Below are 17,455 nucleotides of genomic sequence, written 5' to 3'. Positions count from 1 at the left end.
TAGGTGAGAAAGATTGTATGAATTGCTCTATAATGGCCTTGCTCATTGCATAAAGCTGATCAATTTTGAGTTTTTGTGCGATTTCCCTGTTTTGGTGCGGCTCACGTTAAGCACAGTAAAAGTCATGCTAACTTTCAGATGGTTACTGTATAGAAAATGAGGACAATTAGGAAAAGGTGCTTAGCACATAAGACCAGGTAACCTGTTTCCATGGTGTCTACTATGCATGTCTGAAATAACTTTCAAGCGAATGAGTTTTTAACAACGTTTGGTCACAGTGCTTGCGACATTATTGAGTACATACAATGTTTCGAAAAGTTGTAAAGTATTTGTCTAACTTAAGTGAGTTGTGAAACTAGATAGTGATCCTGTTTACACAAAAAAGATTAAAAGGTACAGAATTTCCAGCTGTGTTTCCAGATAACGACTCACTTTAGTTTGTAAGGAATCAATAGTTGAGGGTTGATACGCAACGAATCTAATGTTGAGCATTGATTCTTAAGAATAATCCACACTTTTAACAAAAGAGTGACGCCACAGAAATAGTGTACATAGTTTGCTCAGATTTGTTTTCAAACTGTTCTAGAATTACAAGGGTCGTGGGTTCGAATCCCACCCCAGTAACATGGCTGTGATATTTTTCACAGGACTCGGGAAAGTACTAAGTATACAGTTATGATTAAAGGTAGGTATCCAAAAACAAATGCGAGTAGAACGAGTGAGAACAAGTTTTAACGAGTGCACTCGTTATTACCCTTTAACACCTGGTCCTGCACGTAATCGCTCGAAACCGCATCGGTGTATTGGTAAAAATCAAAACTAATATTCTTTATCCCCGATGAAAATTTAACATCTCTTATTTAAGCTTTGTTTTTGTTTTTTTCCGCCTGGTACCCGCACAGGAGGAGGTATATAAAGTATGTGTCAGTGGACTTGTTACCAGTTTCTTCGAAGGCTACAATGCTACCGTGTTTGCCTATGGACAGACTGTAAGTTGACATTTTGAATGGGTTTTGAAATTTTTTTCAGCAGAACCAGATAAGAACTAGAGGGCGCACTGGTGATGCTTCTTGCACAAACGCGACGGACCGTAAGGAGACACACGCGCCGTTCTGTACGCGCGTTGAATATGAAGTTCATGTTGAAGTTTGTGTTTATTGAACACTGACGCGATGCTTTTTTGTCAACTTACAAAATGGCCGCACAAACACACGCTAAGCAATGCCTGTTTGTTCAACTTAGAAAATGGCCGCCTGCGCGCATGCCAGGGCGCGTATATAGGCCATTGCGACCTCTAGTTCTTTTATATAACTCTATGAGCAGAACCAAGATGAGGTGTGATTTATAAAGATGTTTAAATTTAACCCTTAGTATACCATTTGTTTTTCTATAATCATCGCCATACACATGCCACACGACCATAAAATCCTGCCGTGACACAATACTTTCTTGCACAAGTGACAAGTTTCTAATCAGTAGAGTGTGGGGTTGAGTCCCAATCGTGACACATGTGTCCTTAACAGCAAGACAATTAACCATTAACCTTGATACTTCGTCTAAAGCCATTGGTCCAGTGTGTTGTGTAACGCACAAAAAAAAGGACCCAGGGCACTTATCGTAAAGAGAAGGGGTTCGCCCGGTTTCCCTATATTGATCGCGGCATATTGCGCCATGCACTGTGTATGAACATGGTGCTTTAAAGACACTGGACACTATTGGTAATTGTCAAAGGCTAGTCTTCATACTGTAGTCGGTGTATCTCAACATGCATAAAATAACAAACCTGTGAAAATTTTAGCTCAATCAGTCATTGAAGTTGCGGGATAACAATGAAAGAAAAAAACACCCTTGTTCACGTGAACTTGTGTGCTTTCAGATGCTTGATTTCGAGACCTCAAATTTTAAGCTTGAGGTCTCGAAATCAAATTCGTAGAAAACAACTTCTTTACCGAAACCTACGTCACTTCGGAGGTTTCTCACAATGTTTTATACTATCAACCTCTCCCCATTACTCGTAATCAAGAAAGGTTTTATGCTGATAATTATTTTGAGTAATTACCAATAGTGTCCACTGCCTTTAAAAGGTACGTATATGTATTATATTTCCAAACGCAGCTCCACATATCTTGCAGAAAGAAAGACCGAGCGCTTCAATACACCCTTTACGGGGCGAGACGGGCTATTATAAGTTATCACACAAGCACGAGTGGAATACAAAAAAATATAGCGCTTCTGCGTCCCATATCCAACGAGCGCGCGTGTGATAACGAATTTATCTTCCAGTCTCACTTGCAACGCTCAAAATTTTAAGTTTCAGAGCGTTATTTCACGCGCACACAGTTTATTAATTTTTGCACTGTCCGTATACGGAGCGTGACAAAATGACATTTTACAATACGCACTGTGTAAAAAAAACAGAGGAAGTAGGAAATAAAACAGAGGTCGTAGCATATATGTTTTTATCCCCCAATTAGCGCGTACTGAAAGATAAATAAGGATGTAGTTTTATTATTATTATTATTACCTGTATAATTGTGTGTGTTTTTACAGGGTTCTGGTAAGACGTACACTGTGGGTGGACACAATGCAACCAACCTGACCGAGGATGAATATGGGATCATACCAAGAGCTATTCAACACATGTTTCATATCATCAAGGTATGTATGTAATAAAAATTTAAAAAAAAAAAAAAATAATAATAATAATAATAATAATAATAATAATAATAATAATAATAATAATAATAATAATGAGATCTTTCTTTTGCATGCTGTGATAAAATGAAATAATAATAATAATAATTATAACAATGCTTTATCAGAGCCCGAAGGGCGTCTCAAAGCGCTGCCAATAATAACCCCTGGTCGCTAGACCTTAAATCATTCCTTAAATCATCTCAGCTCCCTGGGGAGTATACAGCTGGTTCTATGAGTTAATACTGCGTTCACAACTAATCATTCACATAAACCGTCTCTGCCCTCACAGGTACCGATTTTACCCCTGGTAGGAGAGAAGCAATTATTATTATTATAATTGTAATTATGATAAAAGGCTTCAGCTGAAGTCTTCAATTAATTGAGTGACAACTTACCTCTTTCTCAAAAACTATGTTACGTCAGAGGGAGCTGTTTCTCACAATGTTTTACACGTGTACATGTACTATCAACAGCTCTCCATTACTAAGTAGGTTTTTTTGCTAACAGTGTTTTTGAGTAATTACCAAAAGTGTCCAGTGCCTTTAAAGGCAGTGGACACTATTGGTAATTACTCAAAATAATTATTAGCGTAAAACCTCACTTGGTAACGAGTAATGAGGAGAGGTTGATGGTATAAAACATTGAGAGAAACGGCTCCCTCTGAAGTGACATAGTTTTCGAGGAAGAAGTAATTTTCCACGAATTTGATTTCGAGACCTCTAGTTTAGAATTTGAGGTCTCAAAATGAAGCATCTAAAAGCACTAAACTTCGTGTGACAAGGGTGTTTTTTTCTTTCATAGTTATCTCGCAACTGTGACCACCAATCGAGCTCAAATTTTCACAGGTTTATTATTTTACGCATATGTTGAGATACACCAAGTGAGAAGACTGGTCTTTCTTAAAGACCGTCTTTACGAATTGCCAATAGTGTTCACTGTCTTTAAAAATTCAGAATTCATTATGTTTTGACACAGGAGAACCACAATGTAGACTTCAACCTTCATGTATCCTACATTGAGATCTACAAAGAAGAACTGAAGGACCTGCTTGATTTGGAGACTAACAGCAAAGAGATGCACATCAGGGAAGATGAACACGGTAACACAGGTAAGAGAAAACGGCTTGGTTAGGAGACTAAATTAGGGAGGATGAAAACGGCTTGTTTAGGAGGCTAAATTCAGGTGGCTGAAAACCGCTTGTTCAGGAGCCTAATCAGGGAGGATGAACACGTTACACAGATTAAAGAAAACTGCTTGTTTAGGAGGCTAAGCTCCAATTGTTGAGCAGAGAGAGAATTTCAACAATATTCTCGCGTCAGTCCAAAAACTTTGTATCTTGATTTCGCAAAAAAGCAACATATTGTGATTTTTTTAAACGTTAAAGGAAGTTGTTCATACCAATTTGGCCTAGAAAGACCCAGTCAGCTTAGAGCAGAAAGGACTTTTAAAGGCAGTGGACACTATTGGTAATTACACGTACTCAAAATATTTATTAGCATAAAACTTTTCTTGATTACGAGTAATGGGGAGAGGTTGATAGTATAAAACATTGTGAGAAACCTCCAAAGTGACGTAGTTTTCGGTAAAGAAGTAATTTTCCACGAATTTAATTTCAAGACCTCAGATTTAGAATTTGAGGTCTCGAAATCAAGCATCTGAAAGGACACAACTTCGTGACAAGGGTGTTTTTTCTTTCATTATTATCTTGCAACTTCGACGACCGATTGAGCTCAAATTTTCACAGGTTCATTGTTTTATCCATATGTTGGGATGCACCAAGTGAGAAGACTAGTCTTTGACAATTACCAATAGTGTCCAGTGTCTTTAAGACATAAGTCCTTTCTACTATTAGCCGACTACATGTAGGTCTCTCTAGGTCTTATATTATGCCTTCTTGTTCCGAGCCAAGAAAATGCCTCGCCTTTCAAGCCAGAAGTAGTAAAAGTACTTTAGAAATAACATCTGACTACTTTGAAGAATTTTTCTCAAATTTACTTTTCACAATAACCTCTCTGTGGATGCCTTATTAGGCCGTGTCCGAAACGGCGACTTCGTCTACAGCTACGGCTAGATCGCGCGCGTCTGCCTATTCTTCAACACTGGTAGACGCGCTGATCTAGACGTAGCTGTAGTTGAAGTCGTCGTTTCGGACACGGCCTTAACCTTTATCTCGCTGCCACCATATTGGTTGTGTTCCCTGTTTCCAATAGCAGAAATGAATGCTAACATTCGTTGCGCAAACATGGCACCAGACTATTATTTCGTCCAGCCTCAGTTTGGTTACAATGAGTTGGAATGGAGTGACATCAAGATGGCCACACAGTGATAGAGGTATATTAAAGCCATTATACACTTAAAAGTTCACAGATTTGCAAATAACTTACAGGGTTAACAGAAGGTAATGGTGAAAAAAATTCTCTTGAAATATTATTCCATGAAGTGCTTTACTTTTTGAGAAAACATTAAAACATTAAACAATATTATCAGTTCTTGATATTGAGAGTTACGCAATAATTTTAAACACATGTCATGACACGGCGAAACGTGCAAAAACAATTGTGGATTTTCCTTTTATTTTCTCCCGACTCCGATGACCGCTTGAGCCTAAATTTTCACAGGTTTGTTACCCTTACATATAGGTTGTAATACACGAAGCGTTGGCCTTTGGACATTACTGTTTACTGAAAGTGTCCAATGGCTTTAACCTATTTTCATTGTCTAAACTTTTTCTCTAGTTGTGATTGGCGCTACAGAGATTACCTGCGACAGCCTTGACGATGTGCTTAACTGTCTGTCCATCGGCTCCACACATCGCCATACCGGTGCCACTAACATGAACGAAGTCTCAAGTCGCTCCCATTCCATCTTCACCATAGCACTACGTAAGTAATTCAAGTCTGCCAGTTTTGGCTGGTTGGGCTCATACAGCTTTATATATTGACTAGAGCGCTAACTCCCTGTTAAACACGCACTTGGGTTTTGAAGCCACGTTGGCGCATCCATAATCATGTACAAACCAATGCAAAAGCAATTTGCATAATAGTGCATTTGTTCTTTTCTATGTGTCATCGTACCAAACAAATGCAGCAAATGTGAACGCACAATCTGCTGATGAGCGTACAAACTGCAAGCGTCATGTGCACCATGTTTAAAATGAGTGTCTACTTTTTTTAATAAGTCGAGGTTGCGGTTTTTGTTACTGGAGTAGCTCTTTTTTCTACATCTCGGCACAGCCACAGTATAAGGATAAGAGCAAGCAGAAAGCCTGATCTCACGCTCCATTAAAATTGTTCTGTAGTCACGCAACACATCAAACATGTCTGCGCTCAGGGTGGCTTCAAAACGCAGAGCATGTTAGCACTCTAGTCAATTCATATAGCTCTATGGTTGGGCTGCAAACTTCTACTCTGTGGCATGTCGTGGCTGAGCGGATAAGAACACTGGACTCAAGCCCAGGGCCACGCTTCACTAGAGCTGCTAATAAGCACAACAATTTGTGACCCACTCTGTGAAAATGAGTCACATGTCGCCCAATGCAATATTAAGTTATGGACATTTTAATGTGGAAAATGTAAAAAAAAAAAATTTTTTTTTTTTCTTTTTTAGATCTTTAGTTGCATGGTTAACCTTCAGAACACTTACATTTAGGCAATAAAGCTATGAAAACAACAATTTTGTGATCATACTTTTGTCTAATTTGTATCCTTTTGCACACAATGGTAGTTTACTTATAATTCGTTTTTCACAAAATAAATGCTGTAATGGCTAATTTCAAACTGGAGTAACTCATGCAGCAACGCGATACACCCCAAAGCTTAGACACATACCAAATTACTGCTGCTGATGTGTTCTTTCCAGCAATGCATACAACTCAATTCCTGAAATTGCCTACATCTGACTCATTTTCACAGAGCGGGTCACATTTGCTTAAAGCATGAAATTTTGAGAAAGAAAAGTAATTTTCCATGAATTGATTTAGAGACATCAGAATTAGATTTTGAGGTCCCGAAATCAAGCATCTGAAAGCCTGAACTTTGTGTGACAAGGGTGTCTTCCATTATTATCTCGCAACTTCAACGACCAATTGAGTTCAAATTTTCACAGATTTATTATTTTATGCGAATGTTGAAATACACAGTAGTGACAAGACTGGTCTTTGACAATTACCAAATATGCCCAGTAATTGTCAAAAACCAGTCTTCTCACCTGGTGTATCCCAACATATGCATGAAATAACAAACCTGTGAAAATTTGAGGTTGATTGGTCGTCAGAGTTGCGAGATAACTTTAAGAGAAAAAGAAACACCCTTATCACAGGAAGTTGTGTGCTTTCAGATGCTTTTGAATTTATTGTAAACACATGTCATGACACGGCGAAACGTGCGGAAACAAGAGTGGGTTTTCCCGTTATTTTCTCCCGACTCTGATGACCGATTGAGCCTAAATTTTCACAGGCTTGTTATTTTATATGTAAGTTGTGATACACGAAGTGTGGGCCTTGGACAACACTGTGTACCGAAAGTGTCCAGTGTCTTTAACAAGTAATTTTTTATGCTAACAATTATTTTCTTGTCAGATCAACAATGGGAAGATCCACCAGACATTGAAGCAGAGAAAAAAATTGATTTAACAGAGGCTGACCAACCAGGCGTTGGGGTTCACACCATGTCGGCCAAGTTCCACTTTGTGGATTTAGCGGGCTCCGAAAGAGCTCATAAGACTGGAAATGCTGGAGAGAGATTCAAAGGTACTGAAGTAGTTCATGATTAACGTCAAAAAAAAAAAAATCTTAAAAAGAATTCCATCTATAATGTTTGCCTGCCTTTATCCGACAAGTCTTAAAGGATTCGGGTACTTTTTCACATGTCCACAGATTTACATTAAACTTACACTGTTTGAAGATAATGATATAAGTAAGCTTCCCTTCAAATATTACTTACGGAGGTGCTGTAGTGTTTTAGAAATGAGTAAAACTTAGTCACAAAATAATTGATGTCCCAGTGAGACAGAAAATTATTTTAGTATGCAAAAACCCCTTACCCAGTTATGGTATTATACTATAACATACATAAATGCAAAAACTTAAACACATATTTTTGTGTGACATTGTTTTAGGGAGGCCGTCTTTAACAAACCCCCATTTACCGCCGTAAACCCCCCCGGATCCCGGCGGTTTTTCTTTCACCACAGGTCAATTCACAAAGCTAAACTAAGTCACACGAATATGCATGAGCTCTACTCAAACAGGCTGGGGCAGTGGCTTCAACGAAGGGACCAATTACTGGCACCTTTCTGCAGAGATCTTTAGTAATTGAGATGTAACACTTTGATTGCTCCGCTTTGTTATGTCTGCTGGCATCACTGGACAAGCCCTAATCAGCTGTATACAATAGCCCAACACCTCCCAAACTTCTTTTGTTGTCGCATTGCTTATTATTATGTTAATCCCCCTGGCAAGGGACTGGGGTTTTAATGAACCCTTCGGCCAGAGCCTGACCTCTTGGGCGCTGGTATATTCATGATTTATGCAATCCTTTTGTAAGTGTTCACTGAGTTAAAAGCAGCCGGGATCCGGCGGTTTACGGTGGAAAATGGGGGTTAGTTAAAGACGGCCTCCCTCACTCATTTCTGGAGCTGATTTTAACGGGTTGTTTTTCGGATATGTTTATAAAAATACAACACAAGTACAGAGCTCAAGAACAGCGGAAAACGGATAAGTTTTACAGAGTTTCTTACTTTATTACGCCTTTTAACCAAAAAAGGGCATTTATGAATGGGAATAAAATAGTAGTGATTCTTTCTTAAACTGCCTACGACCCGGCCGGTTTTGAACGGCAGTTTAAGAACTCGTTGCTACCCTTTTATTCCCTTAGTAATGACCGTGGACAATATCGAAAATTTTTACTGGCGATATATCGTCGGGTAAATATCGCTGATATAAAGATATATCGTGAAGATTTTTTAAAATTGAAAGTACCCTTCAGAAGGGGACAACGATATTATCGGCATATCGTCCAGGCTTACTTAGTAATGATTGCTTCCTGTTACAGAATCTGTGTACATTAACAGCGGTCTGCTCTCCTTGGGTAACGTCATTAGCGCCTTGAGTGATCCGAAGAGAAGGGGATCTCACATTCCATACAGAGACTCTAAGATCACTCGCATCCTCAAGGACTCCTTAGGAGGCAATGCCAAGACATGTATGATCAATTGCATCAGTCCATCGGCCGTCAGCTTTGATGAGACGTTAAATTCACTCAAGTATGCCAACAGGGTAAGCTCGCAGGGTTTGATATCGAATGGGTAGGATTTGAGGGTTGACTGTTGTAGGCTTAGGGAGTAGGGAGATGGGTCATTGAGAAATGTACTTGAGCACCTCGATGATATGTTGAATTCACTCCAAAATGCCAACAGGGTTAGCTCATAGTGTGACACTTGGGTTCAATGGGGAGAAGCGCTTATGTATGTTCTTAAAAAAAACCAAAAAAACATTTAACTTGACTGAGTAGGGGTAAACCCCAGTGGTTCACATACATGTAGCAAGCACCCTTACCGCAGGAAATGTTCTTGTTTTCCGACCAGGCGCATAACATCACCAATAACAACCGTGACATTAACTCATGTCGTATTGCTATCTCATCACTAAATACTGAAATGTTGTTTTCCTGTCGGGCACAGAACACCACCAATAAGCCCATCGTCAACCGTGACGTTAACTCACCTCGATGAGCTAAGCACTTGGAGTGTTTCCAATGGTATGACGTTCAACCCTACAAAGTCCAAAATCATGCATATTTCCCGTAAACACTCTCTCGACCCCCCTGTTTACACTCTTTCAGGTTTTCCTGTGCAACCCACATCCTCTGTCAAATACCTTGGAGTCACTCTGAATGCTCAGCTCTCTTGGAATAACCATGTAAAAAATGTGGTTTCAAGTGCCAATAGAACATTGGGCCTTATTAAGACCATTGCTTTCAATTCTTCTGTTTCAGCTAAGTTCTGTCTTTATAAATCCCTAGTTCTCCCAATTTTAGAATATGGCATGCCAGCTTGGCTCCCTCATACATCTCTCCAGACTCAGGCCCTCGAACGGGTACAAAAACGTGCTACTCGGTTTATTCTTGGGCAGAGGATGGGTGAGATGTCCTACCCCGATAGACTTAAGTCCCTCAACTGGTCGTCTCTGTCAATTCGTCGTAATTTTTCTGTTTTGTATTTTATCATTAAGTGTAAGTTTAACCTTATTCACTGCGATGTGGTAGACATCATTTCTGTCAACCATAGATATCCTAATGTTCTCACCTTCAAACACCTGTATGCTAGAACCGATGCTCTGCACTTATCTGCTCCTCATCTTTTTCCCAGACTTTGGTCTAGTTTGCCAGAAAACATTCGTAATTCACTACTGCTCTTGCCCTTCCACAGCTTTCTCAAATCACTTAGATTTTCTGTGTGTCAACCTCATGAATCTACTGAATAGTAGCTTTAGCCCTATCACTTGTGCAATATTTTAAGTCGTTTTAATTTATCTACAAGTTTAGGTTTTATTTATTCATTTATTTCCCTTTATTGTTTATCCTTACCCCATCTGTTATTTTAACTTATTTATTTATTTTTAATTTAATTTATTTTTTATTCTTAATATATATTTAGCATTTTCTATTGATTTTTAATTTTCTGCTTTTATTATTGCTTTGTGTACTATATTATGTTAAATCTAGATTAATTTTATTGTGTACCCCAGATGTGGGGCAACAGATCTACGGATCATAGTATGTATTTGCTTTTGTTGTCCCTTGCCCATCTTGGGGTATAATGTTGTCAATGTATTTTGTTTTGTACTGTTATGGCGAATAAAATAATAATAATAATAATAATAATGTTCTTATCTCACCCCTCAGGCGCGTAACATCACCAATAAACCCATCATCAATCGTGACGTTAACTCATGTCGTATTGCAGCTATGCAGACTGAGATCCAAGAACTTAGAGAGGAGTTACAGAGACATCAGTCAGCAACTCATGAACAAGATGTAAGTAACCAGGGCCCTATTTCCTAAAGCTGCTAAGCACAAAAATTTGCTTAGCATGAAATTATCGGATGGAACGGAAAATGCCAGGTGAATGGAATGAAAAATGCACGGTAAATGACGTAGCGTGCACTGGTTCATTTATTTGCGACCACAAGATGAACAATCCTCCAATCAAATGACAAGGATCTGGGCCAATTTCATGTTTTTGCTTACCGTAAGTACAGAATTGACGCTTGACGCAGGGAATTATGTGCTTACAGCAAGCGTATTTCACAGGTTAGCGAAGAAATTTGGCTTGTGCGCATGCGTACTCCACGTTACTAGGCATTCCAAGGTTTGCAAGGCTAGCGAAGAAATTTGGCGCTGGCATGTAAAGTGGGAAATCGTGATCGAAGCGAAGAATTCGGCGGTAAGCAGCGCCCTGAAATTGGGCCCAGGCCTGCAGTTTAATCTGTGAGAGGACAAGGCCAGTTTTATTTTGCAAATGTCCGTGCCATTTTGAACCTTTTTAGGCGCTGATCGCCTCTCTTAGAGGGCCCAGCAATTTCTTTTTACTAGTAAGGGGCAATGGACCCTTTCCATGAAATATGCTAATCACATGCATACAGACCCTGTTGGTTGGCAAACACCATAGAGTTGTGCACTAAGCAGACGCGCAATCGCGTCTGCATCACGCACCCATTAGCCATGTACAAAACAGCGCGATGTTCCCTCATTTTGCCAACCAAAACGTTAGTGCTCACGCGCTATGTGCAATTTACATATTTCATGAAAAAGGGTCTATTCCATGGTCGCGATAACAAGAACGAACACGGGAGCGCTAAAAATGCACGCCCTCGATTGGCTGAATGAGCGTGGGTGTATTCTGGGTGGAGCAATTCAAGGGCTTTTGAGTGGGCGAGGCCATTTTTATTTTGCAAAGGGCACATCCATTGGAAATCTTTGGGAAACATTTAAAGGGGGCCTTAAGGCCAATACAACAGAACCCTCAGTAATAATAATACTTCATTTATATTGCACCCGTTCCATAACACGTACACAAGCGCATAACACAATTATTATAAAAATGTTAAAAATTTACAACAGGAAAAAGTGAGGAAAAACAACAGTCCATAAAAACATATACAAGATCCTTACAGGATTTTCCTAATAGAAAAACTACATATCATTAAAGGCAGTGGACACTATTGGTAATTGTCAAAGACTAGCCTTCTCACTTGGTGTATGTCAACATATGCATAAAATAACAAACCTGTGAAAACTTGAGCTCAAGCGGTTATTGAACTTTCAAGATAATAATGAAAGAAAAAAACACCCCTGTCACACAAAGTTGTGTGCATTTAAGATGGTTGATTTTGAGACCTCAAGTTCTAAATCTGAGGTCTCAAAATCAAATTCATGAATTACTTCTTTCTCGAAAACTATGGCACTTCAGAGGGAGCCGTTTCTCACAATTTTTTATACTATCAACCTCTTCACCAAGAAAGGTTTTATGCTAATAATTATTTTGAGAAATTACCAATAGTGTCCACTGCCTTTAAGACAGTAAGACCAAAATGTAACATTATATAGATTTATCTTTGTTTTCTTACTTGTATCTTTCATGTTTATACTGAACTGTTCTTTTTCTCCCAGCAGAGAGGTGCAGACTCCCAGCGAGTGAAAGCCCTTGAAAGCAGTATGATAAGGTATTTAAAAATTTGAAACATTTTTTACTGATGCACACCTACCATTATGTTTAATCTTGGTGATGGGTGTGTTCGATTAGCTGCCCTGTGTCGACCCCGCGGTGCTCATTCGAGTGAGCCCCTGACAAGAGCTGATCGAACGATCACTCATCCCCTCATGGTGACGTCATGCACCTCAAGCCAGCCCCAAGTGACCCGTTCCACAAGCAGGGCACTCGTTCCACAAGCAGGGCCTTGACTTCGTCTCTGTAAAATTGTCAAGTCCAGGCCTCGGCGCGGGTTTAAACCACTAGTTGAAAACCTCTTCACCACACAATTCCCTTTATTAAAGCTAACGAATAAAAAATCCTTTTCCTCTGGCATCTCTCTGTAATTCCTTTTTGAAACATTTATGTGGATCATGCACAAACCGGTTTTGCTGCTGACCGCACCCCATGCCAGAGATACCAACATACACGATTTGGGCGTAGCAAATACGATTTCGAGCCGTGACTACGACGCTACGATAATACTCAATAAAACACGCTAAACAAGCCGCCCAATATAATTTTATTACATCGTACAATACATGCAAACAACTAATGAACTATTAAGTGGAAATAAAAATTAAGAAAAATATCAAAACAATTGTAACAGAAAAGAAATAAACACTTTTAATTTTAGAACGCAGTGTTGAATAATAGCGGCGAATTCACTCGAACAATGTACTCGACATAATGATTGTTGCGTGCCCTCCCCCGCTGGCTGGCCGGCTGAGTGTGCATTTTTTACGCTAGTGCATTTCTGCAAGATCGTACCCATTGATCTCTATTACACGATGGGGAATAGTGCACACGTGCGTGGGGAATGAGGTTGTGTGTGAGCTAACGTGTCACAGTAACCTCATTCCTTATGTATCCAATATTATTGTGCCCACGCTGGCTGTACATGTACTTCATCGAAGCTTGGCAAAAAAAGGACGAAATAATGGCGACAAAAAAAGGAGACCATCTGAACAAAAATACCTTCAACTGAGTGGCCTGTGAGGTCTAAGCTAGACAGTTTCCATGTTTTCCTACCAGTAATTGTAGCGTCGATGTCCAGACAATGCCCAAAATACGGACACGTATTTTTTGCCCAAAATCCGGACACGTTTTTTTATTTTTTATTTTTTTTTTCTCTCTCTCCCAATAGCTTGTTGTGGCGTTTCTGATCATTAAAACAAAAACATTTAAGGAAGACCACCCTTTTTTATGTTACATTTAAGTAAGGCCACCTTTTTTATGACACATTTATTTTTGAAACATAGTCAGAAGATGAGGGAAATCAGGGTTTTTTCAATTTTTTTTTCACTGGCCACTATAAACATTTGTAGCTGTTCTGTTGATGCATACAGGTAATTGTTATTTCACAACAATGCCTGAAAATGAGCTAATTAGCATTGTAGAGAGTAATAGAAAGATCGGTATAGGGAGCCCAAGCTGCGCTCGCCCTAAACATTTGGGAGATGCTACTCTTTTTTAAAAATCAATGTTGGCATCTCTGCCATGCCGATTAACTGCTCATCCATTAAGTTGAATGACCAAAGTACGATGAGACTTTTGAGACGCTGGCGGCAGCTGGCTCTGAGCGTGCACCGGCATGCTCAGAATTGTGCACGTAGGGCTGAGCACGCGCACTGTTGTGAAAAAGAACCGTCTAAAAGTCTCCCATTGTTAGTGGCACATTGCCTTGGATCGGGCGAGTTGGTCGTTGAAAAGTGTTTGAAATCGTTTATTATCAAATGCATGGTTAGATAGATAATGTAAAAGTAGAATATAATGATTCACACAAACATCCCTCAAAATTGGTCGTCCGTTTTATGAAGTCAAAATTTTGACAAAATGGCGACCGTGTTTGTTCTCAAAGGAAAACTGCACAATTTCGAGGCATGTTTGTGTAGATCGTTAAATTCTACTTTTACATTACAACGTATCTATTTAACCATATGCATTTCATAACAAACGGTTTCAAACGCTTTTCAAAGACCAACTCGACCGATCCAAGGCAACGTGTTCCTTTAAATGATGGATCAAAACTAAATCATTTCCTTTCCTTTTTAGATACAAGACAAGCTCAGCCCACTATCAAGCATGCACAGAAGAAGCAATGAAGCTACTGACTAGCCTTCAAGACAGCGATCACCTCAGCGATGATGAACTCACGGCCATCCGTGATTGGATGGATCTAGCTGAGGAAGCTCGGGGGGCTAGTACAACAACAGACGAGACCGCTAAAGGTCATGAGAGAGCAAGGATCACACAGCTAGAGAAGCAGTTGAAGAAGGTTAGTCAAGACAACAACATCATTTTGCTCTAGCAACTCACACGTCACGCGGCTCAAATATCTGACCTACAAGATGCCGTCTGTGCGTGTGTGTGTGCGTGCATGTGCCATAGAAATCAAACCGGGAATGTTGCGTGCTGCGTGGTTGGATGATGTACGCGTTTGGACGTGCATACGGTTTGCCTTACAAGATGGCGACTTTTCAAAGCAAAAAGGGGTTATTCACTACGGTCTATACTGTGTAGATGGACTCAAATTATAACCAAAACTTAATTCTCTCTGACACTTGCTTGATTCTCTTTCCTGACAGGCCCTTGCGGATCTTGCCAGCGATGAAGAAATCTTCAGCACTAAAAACAAGGAGAATAACGACCTACTGGGCAGAATAAAAAAGCTGGTGAGATTTCTAATTATAATTTAAAACTCACTCCCTGACTGTGCAGTTACAAGGCATAAAGTGGGGAGACAGGTCTTTTTCTTCAGCTGCGCCACGCATCTGGAACTCTCTACCACTTAACCACAGATCTTTCTTGTCTTTGTACCACAAAATTCAAATCTCTTCTCAAAACTTATCTTATGTCACAGGTTTTCAAGGATTAATATTGTTGTGTCTGTTTTTCTTTGTGTTTTTTTTTTGGTGTATTTTATTATTTTTTTTACTGCGCCTTGAACACCCAGAAGGGTGGATATGTGCGCATTACACATGTTACAAGTCTTATTATTATTATTATTATTATTATTATTATTATTTTAAACAGGAGGCAGAACACGAAGAGACTGTGAGTGAACTTGAAGACGCCATGTCACGTCTTCATCAACAGGAACAAGATCTGATAGAACAGCAAACTCTCATACATGAACTACAAGAACAAAATAAGGTATAAGTTCATTATTTTATGTGCATTACACAACGCACCGGACCATCGGGTGTACGTCCCAACCGAAGGACGAATCAATAATGGTAAAGTGTCTTGCTGATGACACATGTGTCACGACTGGGACTCGAACCCACACTCTCCTGATCAGAAACACCAGAGTCCGGTGATCTTTACCTCTCAACCAGTGTATGGGAGAACCTTGAAGTCATTGCATAGGAATGTGTGTGATATGTTTTGCAAGAAATGGGAGTGAACCTTAAAGGCAGTGCACACTATTGGTAATTACTCAAAATAATTATTAGCACAAAACTTCACTTGTTAACCAGTAATGGGGAGAGGTTGATAGTACAAAACATGGTGAGAAACGGCTCCCTCTGAAGTGACATAGTTTTCGAGAATGAAGTAATTTTCCACGAATTTGATTTCGAGACCTCAAGTTTAGATTAGAATTTAAGGTCTTGAAATCAACCATCTAAATGCACACGACTTCGTGTGACAAGTGTGTTTTTTCTTTCATTATTATCTCGCAACTTCGATGACCGATTGAGCTCAACATTTCACAGGTTTGTTATTTTATGCACACAATGAGATACACCAGGTGAGAAGACTGGTCTTTGTCAATTACCAATAGTGTCCACTGCCTTTAAAAGTGATATGGGCTACTTGTTGGCATGTTATGAATTTAGGGGAGGGGTGGCAATGATGAATTTAGTGGGAAATAAGCCTTTCAGTAAGTAACAGGTTTCAACTCATAATAGCAACTCACATTTAATAATAATAATGATAACAAATTCTTATACAGCGCATTTCACAATAAACATATCAATGCCCTTTACATTAGTGCCCTGGTCATTGGGCCAGTAACATCCCCCTGATCTTTCTCAGCTCCCTGGGGAGTAGACGGCCCCGAGCTGCCAAGGCACTCCAAAGGCTTTTTCAAACACATCATCAACCTCTACCCTCACAGGTACCCATTCATACCCCTGGGTGAAGAGAAGCAATCATAGATAAGTATCTTGCTCAAGGAAACAAGGTTCAAGACCAGGATTCGAACCCCCACTCCAGTGACTTAGCATCAGAAATTGAATTTATCAGAGGTTTGATCTAATTTCAGGTTTGATTATCGTTCAGAATCACACAGCGTTGAGCTACCTTCAGCTAGAGGTATTAAGAGACCCATGTCGGTACCTGCTCATCTATCTGGTCTGACTAGACCTAAATCAGTTTCAAATCCTACTCATTTCAGGTTGATTATCGTTCAGAATCCCACAGCCTTGAGCTGCCTTCAGCTAGAGGTATTAAGAGACCCATGTCGGTACCTGCTCATCTATCTGGTCTGACTAGAGCTAAATCAGCTGCTGATGTAGATGCCAAGCCTGGAGGAAGACCACAGTCCAGAAAGTTACATACCAGTCCACCCTTGGTAGGTCAAAATGTTTCTAAATTGTTTGATCTTGACCATTTATGTAGATCAGGGCCCAATTTCATGGCTCTGCTTTAATACCGTAAGCACAGAATCGGCGCTTACGGAAGCAGGGAATTCTGTGCTTACGGCAAGCGTATTTCACGGGTTAGCGGCGAATTTGGGCTTCTGCGCGTGCGTACTTCCTGTTACTAGGCATTCTACGCTTACCAGGTGAGCAGAAATTCGGCGCTTGCATGTAAGCGGGGAATCGCTATCGTAAGCGCAGAATTCGGCAATAAGCAGAGCCATGAAATTGGGCCCTGATCAGGGCCCATTCTACATGGCTTTGCTTACCATAAGCAAGGAATCGACACTTACGAAAGCAGGGATAATGTGCGTATTTTCATGTGTAAGCAGCGAATTTTGGCTTCTGCCCGTGCATACTTTCGA

At 39.9% G+C, this 17,455-nt stretch overlaps 1 protein-coding gene across 3 annotated transcripts in view; it reads left to right on the top strand.

Moving 5' to 3' along the window:
• Positions 1-17,455, top strand: part of LOC117305693 (kinesin-like protein KIF27) — a 45,189-nt gene that overhangs the window by 2,816 nt on the left and 24,918 nt on the right. For 2 of the 3 annotated variants that reach the window (XM_033790560.1, XM_033790558.1), the window contains exons 4-15: positions 903-989; positions 2,551-2,658; positions 3,673-3,805; positions 5,433-5,579; positions 7,274-7,444; positions 8,748-8,971; positions 10,599-10,730; positions 12,366-12,418; positions 14,500-14,722; positions 15,033-15,119; positions 15,481-15,600; positions 16,847-17,023. In XM_033790560.1, coding sequence (XP_033646451.1) covers positions 903-989; positions 2,551-2,658; positions 3,673-3,805; positions 5,433-5,579; positions 7,274-7,444; positions 8,748-8,971; positions 10,599-10,730; positions 12,366-12,418; positions 14,500-14,722; positions 15,033-15,119; positions 15,481-15,600; positions 16,847-17,023 — 1,662 coding nt within the window. The remainder of the gene's footprint in view (positions 1-902; positions 990-2,550; positions 2,659-3,672; positions 3,806-5,432; positions 5,580-7,273; positions 7,445-8,747; positions 8,972-10,598; positions 10,731-12,365; positions 12,419-14,499; positions 14,723-15,032; positions 15,120-15,480; positions 15,601-16,846; positions 17,024-17,455) is intronic. The other variant, XM_033790559.1, reaches the window with a different exon arrangement.

The sequence above is a fragment of the Asterias rubens genome, unplaced genomic scaffold (assembly GCF_902459465.1).
Source record: "Asterias rubens unplaced genomic scaffold, eAstRub1.3, whole genome shotgun sequence".
In the NCBI taxonomy this organism is placed as follows: Eukaryota; Metazoa; Echinodermata; class Asteroidea; order Forcipulatida; family Asteriidae; genus Asterias; species Asterias rubens.
The sequence above is the reverse complement of the archived record's forward strand: the minus strand, read 5'-3'. Positions and strand labels throughout refer to the sequence as shown.